A 23,689-nucleotide genomic window follows, 5' to 3' on the forward strand; every position below is an offset into this window, starting at 1 on the left:
TTAACATAAGAAGATTGATAAGAATTTTCATATTGATCCCATTTCACAGAACTTGAGTATAAGACAGGAAGAAATAAGTGAATTGATTCTCCACTTGAGAATTCTGTTAACTTGGAAGAAAACAGTAAGTCTAGTATGTGAGAGTATTTGAAGAGAGGGAAGGAAGACCTCACTTCCCTCCCCAATGTCTTCCTTCATGTACCCCAAAGACCCCTGCTCTCTCATTTTCTCACTGCTTCCTTGTTCTGCTTCTCCTTAGCTTTCCTGTTCCTCCACGCACTAGAAACCTAAGATAATGATTTCTGATCCAAGAGTATGTAATATTTGAAATTGAAAAAGGGGACATTTTTGAGTCCAGAACCCAAAATTTGAAAATAAGAAAAACTACTGGTCTCTAATGTGTGCCTGAACTGCGTTTACAAAATAAAAACAAAGTCAAAGAGAAATGAGACCAGCAATTAGAGTGATGACTGTGCCCTGCTATTTGCATTTCCCCTATAATTGTTCATTTCTACGCTGGCTTTGGGTTTCAGTAGGTCGTGAATTGTTTCTCATATTTAGAGCAACAATTGAAATTGTGTTGTCCTTTACGTCCACAAAAATATAGTTTACTAAAGTAAGTTAATGACTTAAAAATGCTTTTTGTGTCTAGATGACTTTGTTATGGCATTTAAAGGTAGCATTTCGGATCAGTATGAAGGATGTTCAGGGACTGAGAAAATAGGAACCTTTCCTTTCTTTTCCCCCTCCCTTCTTCTACCGAGTAGAAAGAAATCCAGTCCAGGTTTTGCCTTCGACTCTGCCTCTGAATTTCGGCTGTGCAATGTGTAGCACGTTTCTCTCCCGCCCCTCCTTTTTCCTTCCCTCTTGCCTCCAGTGTCTGTCTCCAGGATTTCTCTCTCCCTATTTCAGGAGGACTCTCACAGGCTCCCTCAGCCTGTGTGAAGCTGAGGTTTCCCCTGGATCCCGTATATCCCCAACACATACCTCCACGCACACGCAGCCCCAAGAACCCCGCGCTCACACCGACACACACTCGCGCGCGCACACCCTCGCGGCCGCCTGTCCATCTCCCTCCCGGGAGAGCCGGCGCGCGTCCCCACCTTCGCCGCACACTCCCGCGAGCCGAGCTCGCCGCGCGTTAGAATTCTGCGGCTCGGAACTCGGATTGCAGCTCTCAACCCCCATGGTGGTTTTCTAAACATTTCTTTTCCTCCTCTTTCTCGTTTTTTATTGCACCGTTTTCGTTCTGGGGGGCCAGAGCAGCAAGGCGGCTGCTTTCCCAGCCAGCCCTGGTTGGCTTGCCATCCTCCATCAGGCTTATAAAAGTTTGCTGAGCGTAGTCCAGAGGGCTGCGCTGCTCGTCCCCTCGGCTGGCGGAAGGGGGTGACGCTGGGCAGCGGCGAGGAGCGCGCCGCCGGCTCTGGCGGGCTTTCGGCTTGAGGGGCAAGGTGAAGAGCGCACGGGTCCCGGGGTTCACCGAGCTGGATTTGCATGTTGCACCATGCCTTCTTGGATCGGGGCTGTGATTCTTCCCCTCTCCGGGCTGCTGCTGTCCCTCCCGGCCGGCGCGGATGTGAAGGCTCGGAGCTGCGGCGAGGTCCGCCAGGCGTACGGTGCCAAGGGATTCAGCCTGGCGGACATCCCCTACCAGGAGATAGCAGGTAAGCGCGGGCGCGCGGCCCGGGCCGGCTGCAGCCCTGGGCGGCCGCACGTCCCCCGCGCCTCCGGAAGCCCTCCGCCTTCCCCCTGTTGCTGTTCACTTTTCTGTCGGGGCTCTCCCGGCCGCGGCGCTTCTGTGCGGGGCGGCGGATGCTCCCGCCGCTTCGCCCGCGGGGGAAGGTGTGCGTCTCGGCTGCCTCATTGTGTGCACACGCGGGAGCGCCCTCCTTCCCTCCCGGCCTCCCTCCCTCCCGCGCCCTCGCGCCCCCTTCGCCGTTGGCCCCGGCCGCGCGGGCCGGGGAGCCCGGCACCCTCCGGGTCGGCCGCGGCGCGGGGGCAGATAGCCGAGCGGGGCGCCCACCCCGCGCCGCTCGCTCAGGCAAACTTGGAAGAACTGCGGCCGCAGTTTGCCCAGCGCCACAGTCTGAGTGGCGCCTTCTCCGCTCCCGCCCTCGCGCCGGCGGGGGCGGTGGAGAGACGCGGAGGGCTCCCTTCGCCCCTCGCTCCCCTCTTCTGACCTTCGGGGAGGCAGAGCGCCCGGCGCCCGGGCCGGGGGCGGGAGAGGCTTGGGGCGGGGGGAAACCCCACCGGGGGACTCGGCCTCCGACGTCGGCGGTTCCGGGCTGCTCAGGGGAGTTCGTGGGCTGCCCGTTTCAGATTTGGGGCGGGCTTTCCCGTTACGGTTCCTCAGTGCTTCCCCGATTGCGGTTGGTCACTCGCGGTTCGGGGACACCCCGGCCACCCGGCGCCGCGCCCCGTCCTGAGCGCGGCCTCGGCCGCCCGCTCTGGGAAGCGGAGTCAACTTAAGCGGGTGGCTCGCTGGTGGATTCGTCCCGGGCTCCTGGGACCCCGCGTCCCCCGCGTGCCCGGCCACCAGCATTCCTCCACCGAGAGCCCCTCCGACAACTTGCGCGGCAGCCTGGGCGCGTGTTTTCCGGCTCTTAGCTCCAACCGAACCCGAGCTTGTCGGGGGCTCGGTGAATGAAACGGGTTGGGGAGAGGTAATCCTGTGGCTGAGAGAGAGAGGCCAGGAGATGCTCCGGGGGCGCGGGCTGCTCAGACCCCGCAGCTGGAGTCCTCAGGGTCCTCGGAGGGTCGAGTCAAAACGCTGGATTTCCACCAGCCTCTCTGCGTTTTGCCAAAGAACTGGTCGCTGGAGGAAAAGCATTTTTGCAGAGATCTTAAAACATCACGGTTTCGATACGTAGTGGGATTGCTGTTTTATTGCGGTTGATCCACAAACTCTACAAGTGGGGATTTTTACTCACACTGGAATGAGCACATTTCTAGAAATACAGGCATTGAAATAAACAGCTTACACATCAGGCTAACAGCGCGGAGCATTATATACAGGGAGCCTTTTTTAATTCTGAGCCAGACATAGGCAGCCTCTGGTGAGTCGGAGGCGGAACCTGTGGTGAATTATAAGACCACTTTTCTCTCCCTGTCACTTCTTCTCCCTTTTCCAGAGCTCCTTAATTTGTTAATCAGTGAATAGAAAGCGACTGCCCCCGCAGCTCCTTAAGTTTCTTAACTCTCCTTCCCCTTTGTCTACTGTTATTTCATTCTTTTTAATTAATTGATAAGGATCAGCTTTGCTTTTTTCCCCTCCCCCCCCAATCTCAGGGAATTCAACTTTTTAAAGGTTTAGAGTATGGATCACTTCTTGTAGGAACTTTTTCTCCTCTTATCTGGGCTTTTTCAAACTTTTAAACACACATATTTCCCAACATGATTTCAGATAAGATATCTCAAAGAAGAAAATAGTTAAGTATTTTTAAATTGCTTCAGTATTCTTTAGTGGATAATGGGACTTTCAGGAGACTATAGTTCATCCTTACCGCGATGCAAATCTCCTTCATATCAGAGGGAAGGTTTTCGGTGTGTATGATTTCTGTAGGCCCCATTGACTTTCCTGAAACATTGCCAGTGGTTGAAATAAATCCTTCAGTAGAGTTTTAACTACAGAGGGTTTTTTCCCCCTTTTTTCTCCACCCCTTGACAATTACACTGCTTGCTAATTAGCTACGAATTTCTAAAATGTGTGCACTTTTGTTAAAATCACTTTCTAGGACTAAGGGCACTGTTGAGTTTGCCTAAATCCTCCTGTCCTTTGTGCCAGTGGAAATACTCAAGCTATAGGTCACTGGGGGGTCAGAGGCACATCTGATAGGAAAAGAAATGAGTTGAAAGATAACTGTATATTAAGGATCAACATTTTTTCAAGGTAAACTTTACTCAGTGCTACCTATTGCTGTTGGAATGATCACTTAGGTGTCCTGTTATTAAATGAACACACTCTTCCTCTCTTCCCTCGTTCCTGATACCGTTTACTTTTAATTATCTAGTATATGGTGGTTATCCTTCCCTTCAACTCCTTTCCATCCTTTGCCTTGTTTGGACTTTTACTGGTTTGCTTGAGAAACGGCATGTGCTGTTAGTCTGCCAGGGAACATGAATTTAAAGGAACTGCTGTTCAGATTTCAGGTTCTTGAGAGCTGTTTCTAGTTGAAAGATATTTACAGGTAGCTTGCCTGGTAAAATAACTGAGAAGTAATAAGGACATGATGTTTCATCATGACATTATTAAAGTTTTACTCAGAACTCACAATTGTGAAATAGTGTGCCCTTTTCCATTCTAGGATAAAAGGGAGTTCTTCAAACTCAACAGATGAGGAACTGATGGGTAATATATAAAGTTCGACTCTCAGAGAGTGCTTGGGAAAGAGGAGGCCTTCAGGGGGCAGCTTGTACCATTAATCTTCACTCAGCCCTGATTTTAAACCATCCCAGGCAGATCAGATAGACTATCTGCCCTTGTTTCAAAGACCTCCAAAGGAATAGACTCTTGAGCCCCTCTCAGCAATCCATTCTATACTTAGTAATTTTTGTGGTATCAAAATGTTTCCAGATACCTAGCCAAAAGCCTTCAAAGTGTGCTTGCTTATTTTCTCTTGTTCTATCTTCTGGGAAGATATTGAGCCATGTAGCATCAAGTTCTTTGTTAGGACTGTTATTCTGATCAAAGGTCAGTGTGAGACATGCCAGTGTTTCTTCCAGCATCAGAAATATTATCTCACTTTCCAATCCAACTCATCCTGATGGCGCTCAACTTCTAAAGGAACTCACAACTGAAAAGAGCATCTGCTTAAAAGTCTGGGCAATTCAGGGAATGTTGTTTTATGCTTACGGTGCCTCTATTTTATGCTTTGCGCCTTCTTGGAGTCATTAATTATAGTATGCATGTGTTGCTGACTAGTGGTAATTTATTGGCTTACAGGTTAATGTTTTTCATTTATCTACCGCAACTTTACTTAACAATCCCTTATATAGAAATTACTATGTGCCCGGCACCTATCTGAAAAACATTACCTACTTTCAAAACATTAAACATTGCCTTACTGACTTTTTCTAGTAACTTAGATGCTATCATTATCCCCATTTTAAAGATGAAAAGACTGAGCAACACAGAGACAAATAATTAACTTGCCCAAGGCTGACTCAGATAGCAAGTGATGAGGCTAGAATTCAAACGCAGGCACTCTGACCCCGGGCACTGGAGTCCATCCACTTCACCTTGCCCACTGCCATTCTGTATTTGTCGAATGAATGCATGTAAAATCAATTCTTTCCTCATCTAATACATCTATAACCTGGTATTATCAATCACCATATGCATTCATTCACAGTTCAAGCTATTTTTCTGTTTACTTGCAACATCTACAATTTTTCAAAATCACTTTGAATTTGGATTTTATGTTCTCTGGAATTGGCTACGCTACCACCACTAAATTGTCTGTGTACTCTTGCATTTTCCCGATCATTGTATAGATGTGGTTATATGAAAGATAGAAAGTAAAAACATGTGTCGGGTTTTTTTCAATACACTGGGCCTACTTTCTGAATATTGGGTTAGTCCAAAAAAACTTACTCCAGGAAATTATCATGGGGGTAGAGGGAGGAGGGAAGTTTATCTCCACAGATTAGGAAGAAAATATAATTAACTCTGTTCTCAATAATTTAGTTTGCCACCTTTTTCCTATCTCAGGTATTTTGAGAGTCGGGCTATAGCTGGATATTAAGAAAGCAGTAAATTCTCTCCCATCTCTTTAATATCAATTTATCTCAAAAATCTAAAAATCTGTCTCAAAGTCTAAAATTAAAAAAAAACATTCTCTTATATTCCACTGATATACTAGTGACATTTTTAGTCTTTCTTTATTGTTTTCAAATTTCAAAATATGTAATGCTTCATTTTATCTGGCCTTCGTCCAGCAGTCCTTTCCTTTTTTTGGTGGGCTTCCCGGGGAAAAGCCTTCCCTCGCTCTGCTCCCCAGCAAACCAACTTATTTGATACATTTGCTGTTAACCCAACTCTTTTTTCAATGTTACATGTAGATATCACATTAACATAAATGAAAAAACAGTGTTTGGTAAGTCTTACTCTTTTGGAGACATATTAAATCTCCTAGTTTGGGATAAATAATTTAATTTCCATTTAGCTGCCTGCTTCACAGAGTTCTGATTTCTTTGCCCTCTGTTTAGTTAGGCGATGTCTTTAAAATCCTTTCGAAGAACACTGTGAGGTAGAAATGAGTTAGCGGAACTTCAAATGTTTTTTTATGATTTGTCAAGTCACTAGATTACTAAAAGATTCACATTAATTCCAGGTATCAAAGCAATCTAAAATCTGGACTATTAGGAGTACCACTTGTTAGACTCTTGATTTGGGAATTAATTTTAGAATGATCCTTGCACACAGAGTTATCTTAGCTGATTTAATTAGAAGATGATATGTCATCATTGAGAATTAAGAGTTCATCTGAGTTGACTGATATACTTCTTTACATAAAACTTATATCTTTTAACTGTGCCACATTGTAATAGCTTGTGAGCAGAAATGTAGGCCACTATCAAAAGTGATTTAAAATATACAGCGTTATGTTCTTTAAAATACTGTAGTATAAACATTGCATTATAATTTATGTGAGAGGGTGACTAGTGTTCTTTTACAATTATGGGTGAGTATTATGAACAGTTAACAAAATATAAAATTGAGTCCTTTTAAACCAAAGTGACCTACCATTCAGTCGCTAGATTTTTATAGAAATACGAGTTTAGGTTAAAAACTGCAGTAAAGGAATTATTGATAAAATAATTCATTAGCTTAGTCTTAATTCATATTCAAACCCACAAAAGTAACATCATAAGACGTTTTTTCCTCCTTAATTCACATCTCTCAAAAGACTTCTAGCAAGGCCAGCAAGGTGACTTAGAGTTGTCTTGCCAGTATAAACGGAATAATTAATATTTCAAACTTGTTGCTTATATCCTTTTGCAGACCAAATTCTGCTTTCTTAAATTCTTTAGCTGGCACACAACGAGACTTTAAGTAGTTTCATAGATTTCTCCTGTATTACTCAGTTTTTAGTGATTTACCTGAGAGTGTTTGAAAGTGTAGTTGACTCCCTGGATGGTATGTTTGTAAATAAAGGGTTTCATAGTGCTAACTCTTGGGTAAAGGTTTAAAAATTCTAATAATCCTGGATGGAAATATTGAAGAGTTTTTAATAACCCTGGATGAAAAATATTTTTAAACAAATGCACCAGTTAGTAACAAAGAGAAATAGAAATTTGATTCCACATTTACACATTATTCAGGTTATTATTTTTATAACCTATTCTCCATTTCTTTTAGGCATTTTTTTTTTTTCATTTTTCCAATAACTAGCTCTTATTTACCTACTATGTGTAAGTCACCATGCCAGGGACTGGCTATAGGGCCCCAGGGAATTTTAATCCCAGCAGGGAAGCAGAAATTAAGGGCACCTTTAACAGTGAATGGCTGAGATAAGTGCACAGCACCAGGGTACCTGGCACTGGGAAAGCATTCAGGAGGATCATGTGGGGACTTCCCTGGCGGTCCAGTGGTTAAGACTCCGTGCTTCTCCTGCAGGGGGTGTGGGTTCAGGTCCCTGGTGGGGGAACTAAGATCCCCCATGCCTGGAGGTGCGGCCACAGTAAATAAATAAATAAATAAATAAATAAAAAGAAAAAAATTTAAAAAACGGAAAAAATATAGGATCCTGTGTTCTGATCACAGGGTTATGGAAATGCCTCCTTGAAGCAGAGCGATGGGCTCTGAAGCGTGAGTACAGAGTCAGGAAGGGGTGAGGGGGAGCAGAGGACACACACATTGCCTTTATGGAAAGAAGGCCCTGAAAGCATGAGAGGAGTTCCAGTTTACATGATCGCTGAGCGCCATTCTTTTACATGGGAAGAAGTCCCAACATAGAGCAGTTCTAGGAGTGAGAAAGTAGAAAGTTAACAGTATCACCCGGTCCCAGGTTCTCCCCATCTTTTGGCTCTTCCATCCTCATTCCAACCATCATCCAGGTCAGGGCCATGATGGAAACAAGATGGCTGCTGGAGTACCAAGAGGCAAAGGGGCAATGCCCAGAGGCATAGAAAGGGACCATTTCTTCCCATGTGCGTCTCTCCATTGATGAGGCAGACTAGCCTCAGCAGTCCCCCAGCAGATTTACCCACGCTTCTCATTCCAGAATTGCTTCCTATGCCCATGCCTGGAAGAGAAAGGAAACGGACTATGGCTGTTGATCTGAACTAGTCACAGTTATACCCTAAGACGGGCTGGTAGTCACCTTTCTCACGTATATGGCCACTGAAATGCTTGGTTAATCTTCATAATCTTAATACGGAACTTAGGGGTAACGGAGAAATTGAGAGGAATGACTCAGACTATCTGAATTAAGTATTTGGCATTCTTGCTTTAAACCAGTGTTTCTCAACTCCGGCCAGTGGTGAACTGATAAATGTTAAACAACTGGCTCTCTGGAGGGTAGTGTGTGGAGAGACCGGATTTGTAGAATTTGCCAATTTTTGTGGTCTAAGTGTTCCCACTGTGACCGATCTTGAGCTACTCACAGCTCAACAACCGGCTCACAAAATTCCAGAAAATTTAACAACTGACTCTTTCGAGTTGGAAAGAGCCAGGGCTATCCTGGAATCATGTGAGATATTTAAAAAAATACCTGCACTTGGGCTTCATCTTCAGATAGTCTGATTTAATCGGTCTGGGAAGGGTACTTTCACTCCCTCCCTCCCTCCTTCTCTTCCTTGCTTTTGAAAATTTCCCAAGTAATCCTGATGTGCATCTAGGGAAGAGAGCCAGTGGTCTGGAGCAGTGCTTCATAAACTTTATCATGCATCAGAATCACTGGAGGCCTTGTTAAACGCGAACGCTTGGGTCGTCCCCACAAGTTCTGACTTAGTAGTTCTGGGATAGGACCTGTAATTTGCATTTTTAACAAGTTCCCAGGTGACGTTGATGCTGTTGGTCTGGGCACCATCCTTTGAGTTTCTGGGGGCCACATTCCGGGTGCATTCAATATGGTTTTAAGTACACGTTTTTGTCAGGGGAGACAGTCATATTTGAGCAATGATTTTGTGTTATTTTTTGCCTTGACCTTGGGTAGGAATCTCCACCCAGAAAGAGTTGCTGCTTCCAAACTGCACGCCCCGACCCTGTTTCCTCAGCTTTCTTCCAAATGTCTACACTGACCACTAGGGGGACCGAGGGAAAGAGAATGACTGGCTCTCTTCAATCCGTAATCACCTGTGCCTAGAGCAGACGGGGCCTAACCCAGCTGCCCTGGACACTTCTGCGCGAGTAAAATAAAACCACAGCATTGCTTTCAAGGGGAACTGGGAAAAGTCATTTTAAGTTTCTTTCACGGTAGGATCCCTATTATTCTTTGCTAATATGGTAGGCTCCCTATGGGTATGTAGGACTCATTTTGGGGGTCTTTTTTAGAAGATTTCTGGTCAAGAGTAATTCCAACCCTCCCCCCCTCCCTCCCCGGCCCCATCCCGCCTTGAGCTGTTTTTCCTGTGCAGTTCTAGCCATTTGTTCCTGACTTCTAGATACAAGGAGACTACATTTAGGGCTGGTCACCCTTCATTTTATACACATTTAATTACAGATGTAGCATAATACATTCCGGACGTGCACACCTGTGTTCTGTAGGCTTTATCAGCTAGTGTTTGCTCCTTACATTTCTTGGATTTCTTGAGAAATTGACTTCCTCTTTTTGTGCCCCCAGAACAGCTGAGATTAGCAGGGGCCAGTGCTCCTCTGCTGAATTCCGGGGAACTAGAGGTGTTTCCTCTCAAGGCTGCAATGAAGTTGAGGCAACTCTTTTCTTTGCAAAGAAAGCACTCTGAGGTCTTCCAAAAAATGATGACTAACTTTCAGTTATTATTTTCTTAATGGGTCAGAATAGCTCAAAGTCAATAGCACTTTTTTTAATTTTTTTTTATTTTTTATTTATGGCTGTGTTGGGTCTTCGTTTCTGTGCGAGGGCTTTCTCTAGTTGTGGCAAGTGGGGTACACTCTTCATCACGGTACGCGGGCCTCTCACTATCACGGCCTCTCTTGTTGCGGAGCACAGGCTCCAGACGCACAGGCTCAGTAGTTGTGGCTCACAGGCCTAGTTGCTCCGCGGCATGTGGGATCTTCCCAGACCAGGGCTCGAACCCGTGTCCCTGGCATTGGCAGGCAGATTCTCAACCACTGTGCCACCAGGGAAGCCCGTCAATAGCACTTTTGCAATGAACTTGAAAAAGCCACCATGCTTTTGGCTATTATAGGCATTTTTAAGTGACAGGCCTTAATTTTTTTCCTGAGAAAGTAAGAAATGTTGTCCTTTAGCCGTTTGCTTATCCTATTTTATTCCAAATCCCAATGATTGGGAGTTTTTAAAACTTAAAAAATGGTAAAATTTAAGATCGTTGATTTTTTTCTTTTTTTTTTGTAGCAAAAAGTTTAACAAATGATTTTGAAGAGTTTAAGTGATCTTTGACATAATGGGCGCTCTATTTGGAAAATAAGAATTTGTAATTCTAAAGCATTAATTATCTGGAAATGCAAGATTCCTTAACATTCCTACTTGATCTGTTCCAGCCTCTCCTCCAGCTATATGTTTGCACTGAATTTAGGGAACATAGTTGACTGTTACTTTTACATTATCAAGTGCTAATGTGTGAAAGGCTTTTACTGTGCGTTTACTACTCATTTGATTATGTGGTTATCTTATTCAATATTCTTTCACAGACTGGGGGGTATTCAGACACCAGGAGGTCAAGTACTATGTTAAAAGCTTAGGCCAATCTTTTTATATGACTGCCATAAAGAATATATTCATTACACCTATATTACCACATGGCTCTCATAAAAGGTCAATTTCAATTGAATATAATAGGTTGCAAATGGCAAATCTTATGTCATCAACAACAAAATCATTACATATAATCTCTTTTCAATTACCACCTTCCCTTCTTTAAAAAGAGGAACTTGGGGATTTCTTAAAATCAGAGATCTTCATGATGTGTTTTGTATACTAGACATATAAAAATTGTATAAACCCATGTTTTTCTATTTTAATCAAAAAAAATACAAGTAGGGTGATCACACTTAAATTCCAGTTAAAACAGTACATTAGGTGCAACAGATATTCACAGCAAAAACCATGAAATTATACTTTTTCATTTTGTTATATTTAACAAATAAACTTTGAGTCAGTTTCTCAGCCTGGGTTATTGCTGTAAAGATAGATAATTTAATATTGTAAGAAGTTATATGCATAAACGTAAACTAATTGCTATGATTAAAGAATGGCGATTGATTTTTATCCAGAACATGCTTATTATTAAATGATACAAAGGTTTGCAGTTTAACAAAGTGTTGACTATATATAAAAATATAGGTTATACTGATCTTAATTCTATGTAGTAACAAAGGTGCATTTTATCACTGGAATAACAGTTTCCTATAACTGAGAAACCTGTAACGCATTTTAATTTTTATTTATTTATTTATGGCTGTTTTGGGTCTTCGTTTCTATGCAAGGGCTTTCTCTAGTTGCGGCAAGCGGGGGCCACTCTTCATCGCGGTGCGCGGGCCTCTCACTGTCGCGGCCTCTCTTGTTGCGGAGCACAGGCTCCAGACGCGCAGGCTCAGTAGTTGTGGCTCACGGGCCTAGTTGCTCCGGCGGCATGTGGGATCTTCCCAGACCAGGGCTCAAACCCGTGTCCCCTGCATTGGCAGGCAGATTCTCAACCACTGCGCCACCAGGGAAGCCCTGTAACGCATTCTAAAGTGAGTTTTAACCTTTCTAACCATTAGTTTATAAAGTACAACTCTGGACAAAGCCATTGTGATTCCTCTGAAATATTTATTTTCAAAAATATGATGTGGTACTTGAAAAAAAAAGTTTAAAACTGCTCTCTGTTTTGAAAGGCTTTGAAACAGTATTCTTTGGGAAAAAATGAGCCTCTCTCCCAATTAGTCTCATCAGGAAAAACAGAAAGATGGAATACAAATAAGCGAGAGCAGGCTTTTCCCAGGGTGACACTTCCTGAAGCTATCTTCATGCTGGGCGACAATTCTCATTTTAACCTAATGAAGCATTAGAGAGAACCAGTGTCCTAAGAGAGAAGCCTGGAGGTTTCTGGAAGTCTCAGGCTGCCTATCTCCTCGCAGGCACTGCCGGGGAGCCACTGTCTGGGACTTCTGGAAGGTGCCAGGGAAGCCCAGAAGGAGGCTCTGCTGTGCAGCGCCAGCCTGTAGGTGTACCACCTTCGGCCACATTTCAGCCTGGTTCCTGTGGAATTGATTTTCACGGCTCATGACAGAAGCTGTTTTCAGCCCTTGAAAAGGAAGTGGCTGGGCAGATCCTCTCACACAAACAGCAAATTGCTCCCTGGCTTTCAGAGCCTTCGAGGTCTGCTACCTTAAGGTTCTAATGGCCTTTTAACAGTGTTTCCAGCTGAGCAGCAGATGTAAAGGATACTGAACATTGAAAGCACTGTTTTTTTTTTTTTTTCCCCTCCCGGAAAGAATCATTTTTTAACAGACATTGTACAAACACTGTATCCCAGGACCTATTCAGCGGCATGTTAGATTTGAAAAACTGAACCAAATCTCCGATAAATATATTGTCGGTGCCATACAGCTGCCACCTTGCTGGGCTCCGTGTCCCAATTTACCGCCCATCAGGAGCTGAGATCATGTCACCATTAGTAGTGGCTCCATTTGGTAACATCTCATCAGGGAAAAAATAATTAATGAAGCCCCAGAAAGCCTCTAAAACCCCTTATACTTTCAGTCCATTCATTTTGATCCTAAAAATGACAGTATATTTCTGAAAGCAGTACACTGAACTTTTAGAATTATATCCAATCTGCCTTTGTCTCCCTTTCCATTGTTTTGACGGTTCATTTTGTCTTCCTGTTGGGCGGGGGGTAAAGGGTTTCCCGAATAGGCAGCTCTGTGCTCCCTGCAAAGTGAACTTCAAGACCTTTAAACTAAGGTTTGGTCTGAGGTTGGTATTTCAGTCTTTTGGGCTTTTGGGGAAAAAATTAAACGTTACTGAGAAACACTGGTCGAATTGGACATTTTCCATTAAAAAAAAATTAGAGAAATATACGTCTTTTGATTTCACTTAGGTCCAAGCAGTGCTTCTACATTTCAATTTTCCAGTGGTCACTGGACAAGAGAAAACCAGCCATGCAGATAAGGCATGATTCCTCACTCCAGGAACTCAACCTGTTGTACAAGCTTTTGGAAGACCTTTAGGAAGTATGTGAACTGCCACCATATTTTTCCCCCAAAGTTGAAAACATAGACACATGGCCACTCCAATGGGAAAAGGCACAAGATTTCCTCTCCCTCCTTTGCTGCTTCACTCACGTGACCCATCTGGTTTTCCTCAGGACCTCCCACTTGCTGGGTAACTTGATGGATAAAAAATTTTAGTGTGATCAGTTAAGCTCTTCTCAGTAAATCATGTGGGATACTTTCTCTGGTTTTAAGCAGTGGCTGGCTTTGACTTCTTGCTGTACTGTGTAGCCTTTTTCCGGAACCTCTCTGTGCTTCCGTTTTGTCATCTGTGAACAGGGATACTAACAACCCCTACCTCTCAGTGTTGTGATTGTATTACGTGAATTAACATTTAAGCTCTTAGAATAGTGCCTGGCATTTAATAAAGGCTATATACATGTTTGTTAAACGACAAACGCTAGGTAAGCAAATCAGTCTCTTCCATGGGTCTAGGGGGTGTGTCTTCCCCAGGAAAGCAGGGGGAAGAGGGAGTTTCCTTGGGCCCCTCCCATCTCCAGGGCCCTGCTGGCCCGCACACACACAACTGACATCTGGGGTTGGTGTGCTTTGTGATCTGATCTTGTGCAACTTGGGAAGGGCCTGGTAGCCCCCTTTCCTGAAGTATTCACCCTCACATTGGCCATTCTGGCCCTGTAGGCCTCCTGACAGGTCAGACCTGTCCCTCACCTGGCCTCTGGCCCACCTGTAGCCTTCATTACCTTCTGGTTTACCACTCAGCTGCTTTCTGAGCCTCCAGCAGGGCTGTATGAACTGCTGGGCCAGACATGTGTCCCCTGGGTGTGGGTGCAGCCCTCCCTCTGAGCGCCCTGTGTCTCCAAGTTTACCCTAAGGTTGGTGTCAGGTAGCCCACCGGGCAATCTCTTCCCAGGGTCCTAAGCAGAATTTGAGCCAGAAATCCCTCTTCTCTTTGGCTTCCTGTTTTGATGCAAAGCTCAGAGTGGAGAAACTGGAAGACGTGGGGAGCCGTTACCATCCCTGTTCTTCCTTTCTTCCCGCGACCTCTGGGGCCGGGATGGGTTTGCTACCCTTTCTGTTCCTGGCTGGACCTCAAGCCTTTCATCCAGGTTTGAAGACTTTTCTCCTGAAAAGGTCCAGTAACAGATACCCATGCCTCTGGAGGTGGAAGCTTGTAAGAAAACAGTGAATTAAGGGGCAAAAATATTGAATCAGTTAAGTATTTGCAAAATATCTTCCCCATTCCATAAACAAGATGAACGCTTCCAAAGAATCTCTCAAACATCAAGTGAACTGGAAATAATATGAATTCCTTGTTTATATGGGAATCTTTGGACTTCCTGGCAGATGGTACCATATAGAAGCGAAAGGACTTAAGTCCTTGTTTTGTGCTTACTAACTGATCATTTTAAAGTTTTCTTACCTCTTTGAATCCCAGTATCCATATCTATATAAAAGGGCAATACTATAGGTTGGCTTATAACATTTTTTTGTGAGGATTAAATGGCATAATGCATGTGAACAGCCTGACAGAAATCTTCAGTAAATGTTAGTTCTTTTTTTTCCCAATTCCCTCCTGACACACGTTTCGTGATGAGAAATCTGCCTATTTCTTCATCAGAAGAGGAGAGAGAAAACCTAGTAGGCTGTAATCCCCACTCTAAGACTTAGTCACTTTTAATTTCCTTCTAAGAGAGAAGCTTTAATGGAACGTTAAAAGGTGATCCTAAAATGCTGTTAAATGTCAAATAGCAAATCTTTCAAAAACATTTATTTCTCTTCTTTTTGGTCTTCTACTTGGAAATGGCTCTGAAACTTCTCTTTCAGGCCATTCTTGCTGGTTTGTGTCGCACATGCCACCAGCAGAAGGATATATAGCTGTTAACATTGCCTTGATTATTTTAATTTGCTTAAACCAGTGGTTCTCAAAATCACCCAGAAGGTGTGTTCAAATGCAGGCTGCTGGGTTCCATGCTAGGAGTTTCCGATGTAGTAGCTCTGAGATGGGGCCAGTGCCCAGGGGACACTGATAGTCCCTGGATCATACTTTGAGACCCACTGGCTTAAATTTTAAGCCTTAAACTATCAAAGGTCAGTCTGGTTCTCCAGTGGCTTGAGAATAAATTTCGACCCTGTTGGTTGGACATTCAAGACCTCAAACTATCCTTCCAGTTTACTTCTAAGCATCCTTCTAGAAATTTCTGTCTGATTAAAAACTTTTCCACTAAACTTCATTTTCTTTCTGTGTCTCATTTCATTTGCTAACACCTCATAACAAGGCTTGGTCTGTCCTCCTCACTTTTCTCCACTAACGAAAATCCAGTTGAGCTCAGGTTCCCCGTCGTGAATTTGTCCTAGGCCGTCCAGTTCCTAACTATTCCTTCTTTGCCAAGCTTGTGGAATGTTTGTGTCTTCATTTGGTAATCAGATTCTGCCTTCTCATGACTCTTATCATGTCTCCTGTCATTAAATGAGTCTCTTAATTTGTGTTTCCCAAATTTGCCTATGTGATAGATGAGGGAACGTTCACACACATTTGTACTCCCTAGAACATAGAGCTTGGGCATAGTAGGTACTCAATAAATAATTGACTACTCCTTAATCGGAAATATAAAGAGATTTTGGCTGGGGGGGGTGGTCTGGGCTTCCAGACAACTTTCAGTAAGATCAAAATTAAATGGTGTAGTATAAAGACACCCTTATATTTTCTTTGAAAGATTGCGGCTGATAAGTTATATTAGCTTAGCCAGTGGAAATCAATTTGTGAAAGTGTAGACCACCAGAGTTTATTGCGTAGAACATGCATTTTGTTGCTTTCATTTTATTTTAGAGTATAACGTTTCTTCCAATGAAGCACCTGCTATATATATGTATATGTCTATCAAAATGTTTTTTTTTTTTTTAAAACGTGTCATATTTTAGCTATCACTGACAGCAACTTTCAAATACCTGAAAAGATTAGAGGAGTTAAATGTAAAGAGTACTTTAAATTGCAGTGACATTTCCTGGGAGATAAAGAAATTGACAGAGAGGAAAGTTAGTTTAAAAAATCAGGCCTTTTTAAAGGGATAAAGCCATCACATTATATCACCTTTGGAATGATCTATTTATGATGGAAGCTTTGAATAATAAATTGTGCCACTGGAGTGTTCATAGGAACCACTTGTAATTTTGTGAATTCCACTTTAAACTGTTACCTAACTAAGTTCCCTTACGTTGGTTCAGGTCAGTACAAATTTATCTTTAATTAGTTGGTCAAAGAAAAACACCCACAGTTGCCCTGCCCTTGAGGTACACAGAGAATAGTGAAGACAGACATATAGATGATTAATCTCAATACTATGTGGGAATGGAGTGATAAAGGTGCTGGGAGCCTAGAGAAAAGCAGGTAGAGGTGGGAAGGCAGGTACAGGTAACATATTGGAGGGGGAGGGGGAGAGAAAGTGAGGGCTCTGAACCAAGGATTCTGAAATACCTTTTTTCTCCACTAGAACAATTTATTTCTTATACAGCATTGCTTGTCCTTCCATATAAATGGATGAACCCTAATTATATAGTAAATAAGGAGGGTTAAATTCCTCTGTTAAATACGTCATGCCTGTGAACTCCCTAAGAAATGGGCAACAATGATTTTGAAAAGTCTCATCAATCTTTGTTCAAGCAAATAGAACATGCATCTGTCCTTAGGGAATTGTTAAATTACTCAAGAATGATATTTAACCCCCAATTATTTTGGCTTCTATATTTTAATAAATTTTCTACAGAAGTATTAAAAAGATAACCACATTTATCCCATGTGAAAATCTCTGTTTAAAGATGTAGTTTTAAATGGCAATAATTCTGCCATTTCATATACGAACCTTCCTTTGGTGACATTAGCATACGATTGTGCTGTGTATTTTAAAAATTCACAGCCATTATAGCTACCCTGTTGAAGTGGGTATGGTGTGTATAAATAGACACATCAATATTTTGATAATCAAAGATGACACTAATGGTGAGGCAATTCTTTTTGGCCATGGTTGGCTGAAAAGAACAGTTCATGCTCTGAATCCCTTTAACTAACTTTCTTGCATAGATAGTGTAATAAGTGATTCCAGCTGGAGAAAAGGTGAAACCAAGTGAGCTTTTTTGTGCCCTCTTTGATCTAACTTGGCTTTACTTTTTAGTTAGTTTCTATGTTTTCTATCACTTTTGAAACTGTGAACATTTCAACTCGTGCTGCTGTACAGTTTGCATATGAAGATGTTTTAAGCAGGTTCTGAAATCATAAAAAGTAGGGAGGATGCCCAGATGACAACAAGCAGAAAAATTCCTCCTTTAAATAAAAGCCTCCATTCTCATTTGGAAAGCAGAATGTGCTCTCTTAAAAGTAACAGCTGCAAAAAAAGCAGGAAGGCAGAACACGCTAATCTAAGTTGTGAAATATGTTTGGGTAGCTCAACAGAGATTTAGCTGTTTCTGAGAAAAAAATCAAAATCTAATTTTAAAATGAAGGTATTTAAAAGCCTGGCACAAGAGAGCCTTATTGATGGAGTTGGTGAGCAGCCCGGATGCAGACACTTCCCTGCTCTGGCTGGCGGCTCTGTTCTTGCAGCAGGTGGTCTTACACTGCAGCCCATGGTCACATGTGTCAGCAGGCACCTGTCTTTTCAGAAAGCAATGGGTGATGAAACAAGGGAATGCCAGAGAGAGTTCATTTCTCTTAAATGATTTTGTTTTTCTTAAAGTTGATTTGTACAAATTGATATTTCTTTCTAAAAACAAGGTTCAAAGTTGTTGTTCCTTCCCACATGGAATTGAAGCTCTGAACATACAGATTTCTTTAGGTGTTATGTATATTGATCCTCAGGGTGCCCTGAACTTTTCCTAACAGAATAGCAGTAGCATTGAAGGTGCTGTTTCTTTTTAAATGGTATGCCTGATTTCTGAATGAAAGATGTAACGCTCTGTCAGAAATATGTATGTCTTGGGACACTATTCTCAGAGAGTGGACCAATTTCCTAACCTGGAAAGTATCAGCCTCTATACACAGTGTATATTTTTGAGATTGGGTAATATGATGTGTGTGTGTGTGTGAACTCACTACTGCCACAATAAATAATAACAATCTAAGTTTTGTTATAGACTAATAATAAATCTGGTTTGCTAAAGTATACATTGCAGCTGTGATAGACATGCTAATTTTGTTTTCTACTCTTTGAAGGAAGTTTTTCTGTTCATTTTAAAAAATGGAAGACAGCTATGCTCACCACTGTACCACCAATGCTCATGGAAAAATGGGACAGACCCTAAGGGTGCTATACTTTCCTATGGACGAGAGAGATCAATTTCTTTTTCTATGAAGGAATGCGTTTAGAGGGAAAAATTCCTCCCATCTGTTACCTCTTGCAATATTTTATTTAAACATTTTGGAGCAGTAATCACTTTCTAACTTTTATTGCAAATATAAAATATAAATATCTGATATATTTGGTTAGTCTCCATTAGTCTATAAAGTCCTAGAAGGCAGGGCCATGTCTGATTTATTCTGGCATGGCTCTCAGTGCCTGGCACATATAAGGCATTCAGTACACACATACTGAATGTACCAAATTATGACAACGACCTGGGCTTTCACTTGATTCCTAGATAACAACCTCTTTGTATCAATAGATGTTGACCAACTCATGTATATTCTGTGTTATGAAGGGCATTCTATATGCTACTGGACATATGCTAACTTCCAGCCATTATATTGTCAATTTTCATTTCCACAGATTAATTGAGCACAAGTGAGGTCAGAGTATCTTGCCCTTAATAAGTTTACGCTCTAGAAGGGCATGCAGTACAAAGTGTCATGTAAGTTATTTATTTCCTATTGAGACTGATGTTGAAATATTTCTCCACCATGTAAAATTAGTAATCTAGAGAGTAAAATTTATATTTAGAGGTAGTCCAGCTGAATAGTATATATTATTGTCCCCACCCTAGTTTCTAGGGAGAAAGAGAGACCATCCTTGCATTTTACCTATACATTTGCTTCTGAAAAAAATCAATATTATAGAACCATGACTTTTACAGTGAGTTGAATGGTCTTATTCCACTGATATTTTTGAAAGGATAAAGAAGACCGTCTGCTCTCTTTTCTCTTCCTTTAACAAAAGTATCAAATGATTGACCTTTCCATATAGCGGAAGGTTGCCCTTTAATGAAATGAAATGGAATCAAGATAAAGCATAGAAATTGTAGTAGGATTGTTAAAAATGGGCTTCATGTTATACCACTGAGTATATGTTATGTAATAACATTGACTGAGGTCTCTCTATGCCCCACATACAATTTTAAACTCTTTACTTGTAGGATCTCATGTAATCCTTACAACATCTCCATTATAGGTATTACCATTTACATTTTACAGATGAGGAAACTGAGACACAGAGAGTGCAGTTAACTTGTCCAAGGAAATAGATGGGTTAGCATATGAGCCAGGAAGATTCCACAGCCCATGGATTTAACTACTACCCACGTGATTCACATGATTTTCTTCTTCACATGAGCAAAATAACTTTTTCTAGAATTAAAATAATTTTTTCAGATTATTGGGCTATGTAACGGTTTATGCAGTTCTTTCAAAATATTATGAATCACTTAACTTTCCATTGTTAGAGGAGGTAAGAAGTCGCAAACATGATTCTATCCCTGAGACATCTCTAGAATCTCCCAGTAAGATAAGTGATAACTGATTTCTCGTTTAGATCGAGTCATCACGTGTAAAACTATATTGTTACATAGTTATTATTCTAGCTGTTTCTGAACCACCTTTCTAGGTTTGAACCCCCTTTCTAGCATCTAAATCCCCTTTCTAGGTTTAGGGAAATCCTCATCCTATTGGGTCTAAGGAAAGACAGATCTCGCCTACTGGTATGGGAGTTAAAAAGGTCAAAAAAAAGGTCAGATGCTTGCTTTCCCAGGCCAAGTCACATGACCTAGAATGAACCAATGAGACGTACTCATTTTAATTTTTTGTCCCAAAGAAGCGGGGACATTGGAGAATTCATTCTGGGGAAAATCAAAGGCAAGATTTAACAGTTATTTTGTTATATATTTGGCCAAACTAGCTTTTGAGTCCTTAGTACTCTTTCTTACGGTACTGCTGGGGAAGTTATGAAAGCCACGGTTGGGTTACCCACTAGGCAGACCAGGAGTGTGCTTTGGGTACTTGTGAACAGAGGCATCAGAAAGTATTTTGGGAAGAATATTTCAAGCAATATGGTAGTCATCATGATAAAAACTAGAATTTGTATTTCCTTTCATTTTCTTTATAGTCTCGTATTGATTTAACTTTGAATTATATATTGTCATGGTGAGTGTTCAGATGGAGATACACCATTATTGTCTTCACGCTCAGTGTCAGACACCTTTCCCCCTCCCCTTTGGTATGCAAAGCAAACTCCTTCACTCACAACAAGTAATGTTTCCAGAAGGAAAGTGGAGGATCTTACACCTACAGACCTAAGGACCTAGACGAGACGTATTACCATGTCTTCTCCTTCTCTTCTGAAGCCTATTGACTATTGAGCATTCTTTGCTCCTCCTGCAAAGCCAATCCCAGGAGGTGTGGGCAGGTAGGGAGAAGGGAGTTAGAGGAGCATGGCTCTGGCGGCAAGAGGGAGGGAGAAGCAAGAGTGATTGCAGAATGGTCCTTTATGATAGAAAACATGGAGATTTTCAAAGCAAATATTCCAAATTCAGAGAATTACCTATCGTTTAGGTTTTTCTCAAGCTCTCCATTTCTAAGCATTATGTTTGTCAGCAATTGATTTCTAAGAGTGACAGTAGTATCCACTATGGTTTGATGAGTTCACCTTCTTGTACTAATAGTTTTTCCTGTTGTATTGATTTGAAATAGCTCTGTTGAGATACAGTATCAGTATTGCTTTTTAAAACATTCTAAGGTATAAGAAGAATTCAGCATATAATTGCCACTTCTAGATAAATGAATTTTGTAATTTAAGAAAAAAAAAAGAGCTTTCCTGTTTCTAGGGGAATTGAGTATAAATCCACCACTCCAAAATTGTCTGAGAACTGTGGTAGCTCTTTGAAGATTTTAAGCTCCTCTAGGGCTAGGTTTATGCAGTTTTATTTGTTTCCTAGGTACTTTGCCCAGGGTTGGACAAACAGATAAGCTTCTTAACTGGTGGCTTTAACTGACTATCTGTTCACATTTGAGGTGGCAACCTGGGGTTTAGTGAAAAATTTTGAGGATAGGCAAGTACTAGAAGGAAAAAGAAGATTAATAAAGATGAAGTAACTTTGATACTTTGGCATCATTCACATTTGTCTTCTCTCTCTCTCAGATATATATACATATGTATGTGTATGTATACACACACACGCCTTACACATATTTATGTATATTATGTACTTTTGGACGGGAAGTCATTCATGAGAGTACCGATGTTGGACTCAGCATACATATATTCTGACTCTAAAATGGTAACATATTGTATGCACAATCTATTATAGCTCCTTCCATTTTTTTTCTTGATTTCTAGAACTTTCCTCAAGCCCCAAATAACCTTGACCTTCCTCACTACAGATGGTTGTACTTAGGGACACTGGCAGTGAACTTGGGGATACTGGTTTCAAATGTCACCTCTGTAGAGAAAAGGAGGAAGGTTCCAAAAGAAGAATGAGGGCCTACAGTCCTTTAAAACTTGAACAATTGACATATCATGACAAATCCTTCCAGATGTTTTTAATTTCTAAAAATACATGGGTTGGTACCACAAAGATGTTTAAATGATACCAAAGGATTGACCTCTTCAGGGACGTTCTTTTTTTTCTTTTTTTAACATCTTTATTGGAGTATAATTGCTTTACAATGGTGTGTTAGTTTCTGCTTTATAACAAAGTGAATCAGCTATACATATACATATATCCCCATATCTCCTCCCTCTTGCATCTCCCTTCCACCCTCCCTATCCCACCCCTCTAGGTGGTCACAAAGCACCGAGCTGATCTCCCTGTGCTATGCGGCTGCTTCCCACTAGCTATCGGTTTTACATTTGGTAGTGTATATATGAGGGACAGTCATTCTTTTAGGCACTTGTGATGCTTTAGTTGATGTTTTATGCATAGGAAAATATTCATAAATATTATATATATTTACTGAAATGGGAATATACTATATACATCTTTATGCAGATATTTTTTCCACTTAACAACTTACCTTGAAACTTGTTTCATTTCAGTGCATAAAGACTTGCCTCCTTTTTTCTCGCCATCCCCCCTGGAGGTTGCATTTTTATCCCACCGTACAGACTTTCTATACCTTATTTAACTGGTGTCCCATTCATGGACATCTTAGTGTTTCGTTTTTGCTATACAAAGTATGCTGCAGTGAATGTCCTCACATGTACACCTTTTCACATAGTGCGAGTTTATCTCACAGAGAAATTCTGGAGGTGGAATTGCTGGGGAAAAAGTCTTAGGTATGAACATTTTGATTGGCATTGCCACATTTCTCTCTCTCTTAGTTTTGCCAGTTTACTCTGATGTAGCAGCAAACACTCAGAGTCACCATGTTGCACAACCCCAGAGGGGTACTATCGTGACTCTTCACGTGACAGTACATATGGGTGGACCTGTGCTCTGTCTGCAGCTATTTCTGGCCCTGCCTGATGCTAGCTCATTGCTCTTGGTAGTTGTTCCAGGGTATGGGCTATTCAACTTTAGATGGAGTAGATGGACGGATGGAGTTTTTGGATTCCCTTCAGGCAACATTTAGGATTATGCACCATTGCAGAAGGAAGTTGTGCGAATAAAAATAGACCAGTTAAATATGTGGGGTTAATGATGTACTGAAAACTCAATGCTTATCTCTGTATTTGGAATAGAATATATGAGCCTTTATCCAAGTGAACCCAGGATTCATTTACCAACATGCATTCGTATAAGAACTTCACGAAGGATGATAAGAAGATCAGATCACGAAATTACGTAGAGGTCTGCTGAGTTTTTAAATCTGGCTTGCTTCATTTTAGACACCAAACATATGGCCATAGCTAATTATATGCTTAAATGCTATGGCATTTCAAAACCATTGATATTACTCTAAAGGACCTCAGAGGCAATGGTAATAAGAGATGTGGTTAGAAAGACAGGAGATGTAAAGTGAAATTCTGACCTTTAGAAAGAACTGCTGTAAACTTTGAAAAACTCGATTTGTTAACAGTGATATTTAAGTTTCATATGTGGGTATGTATATGTATGTGTGTATATATATCTTTCAAATATACACACAGAGGTGTGCTGAAGCCATCTCATCCTAGGCCATAAGAGCCAATTGTTAACTTTCCAGACATTTTGTGTGAGGAGTATTAAGTA

At 41.7% G+C, this 23,689-nt stretch overlaps 1 protein-coding gene across 1 annotated transcript in view; it reads left to right on the plus strand.

The window, feature by feature from the left end:
- Nucleotides 1-909: 909 nt before the first annotated feature.
- GPC6 (glypican 6) overlaps nucleotides 910-23,689 on the plus strand; it is a 1,058,679-nt gene continuing 1,035,899 nt past the window's right edge. Inside the window, exon 1 of the mRNA XM_036832071.1 lies at nucleotides 910-1,664. Coding sequence (XP_036687966.1) covers nucleotides 1,505-1,664 — 160 coding nt within the window. The 5' untranslated portion in view covers nucleotides 910-1,504. The remainder of the gene's footprint in view (nucleotides 1,665-23,689) is intronic.

The sequence above is a fragment of the Balaenoptera musculus genome, chromosome 18, assembly GCF_009873245.2.
Source record: "Balaenoptera musculus isolate JJ_BM4_2016_0621 chromosome 18, mBalMus1.pri.v3, whole genome shotgun sequence".
In the NCBI taxonomy this organism is placed as follows: Eukaryota; Metazoa; Chordata; class Mammalia; order Artiodactyla; family Balaenopteridae; genus Balaenoptera; species Balaenoptera musculus.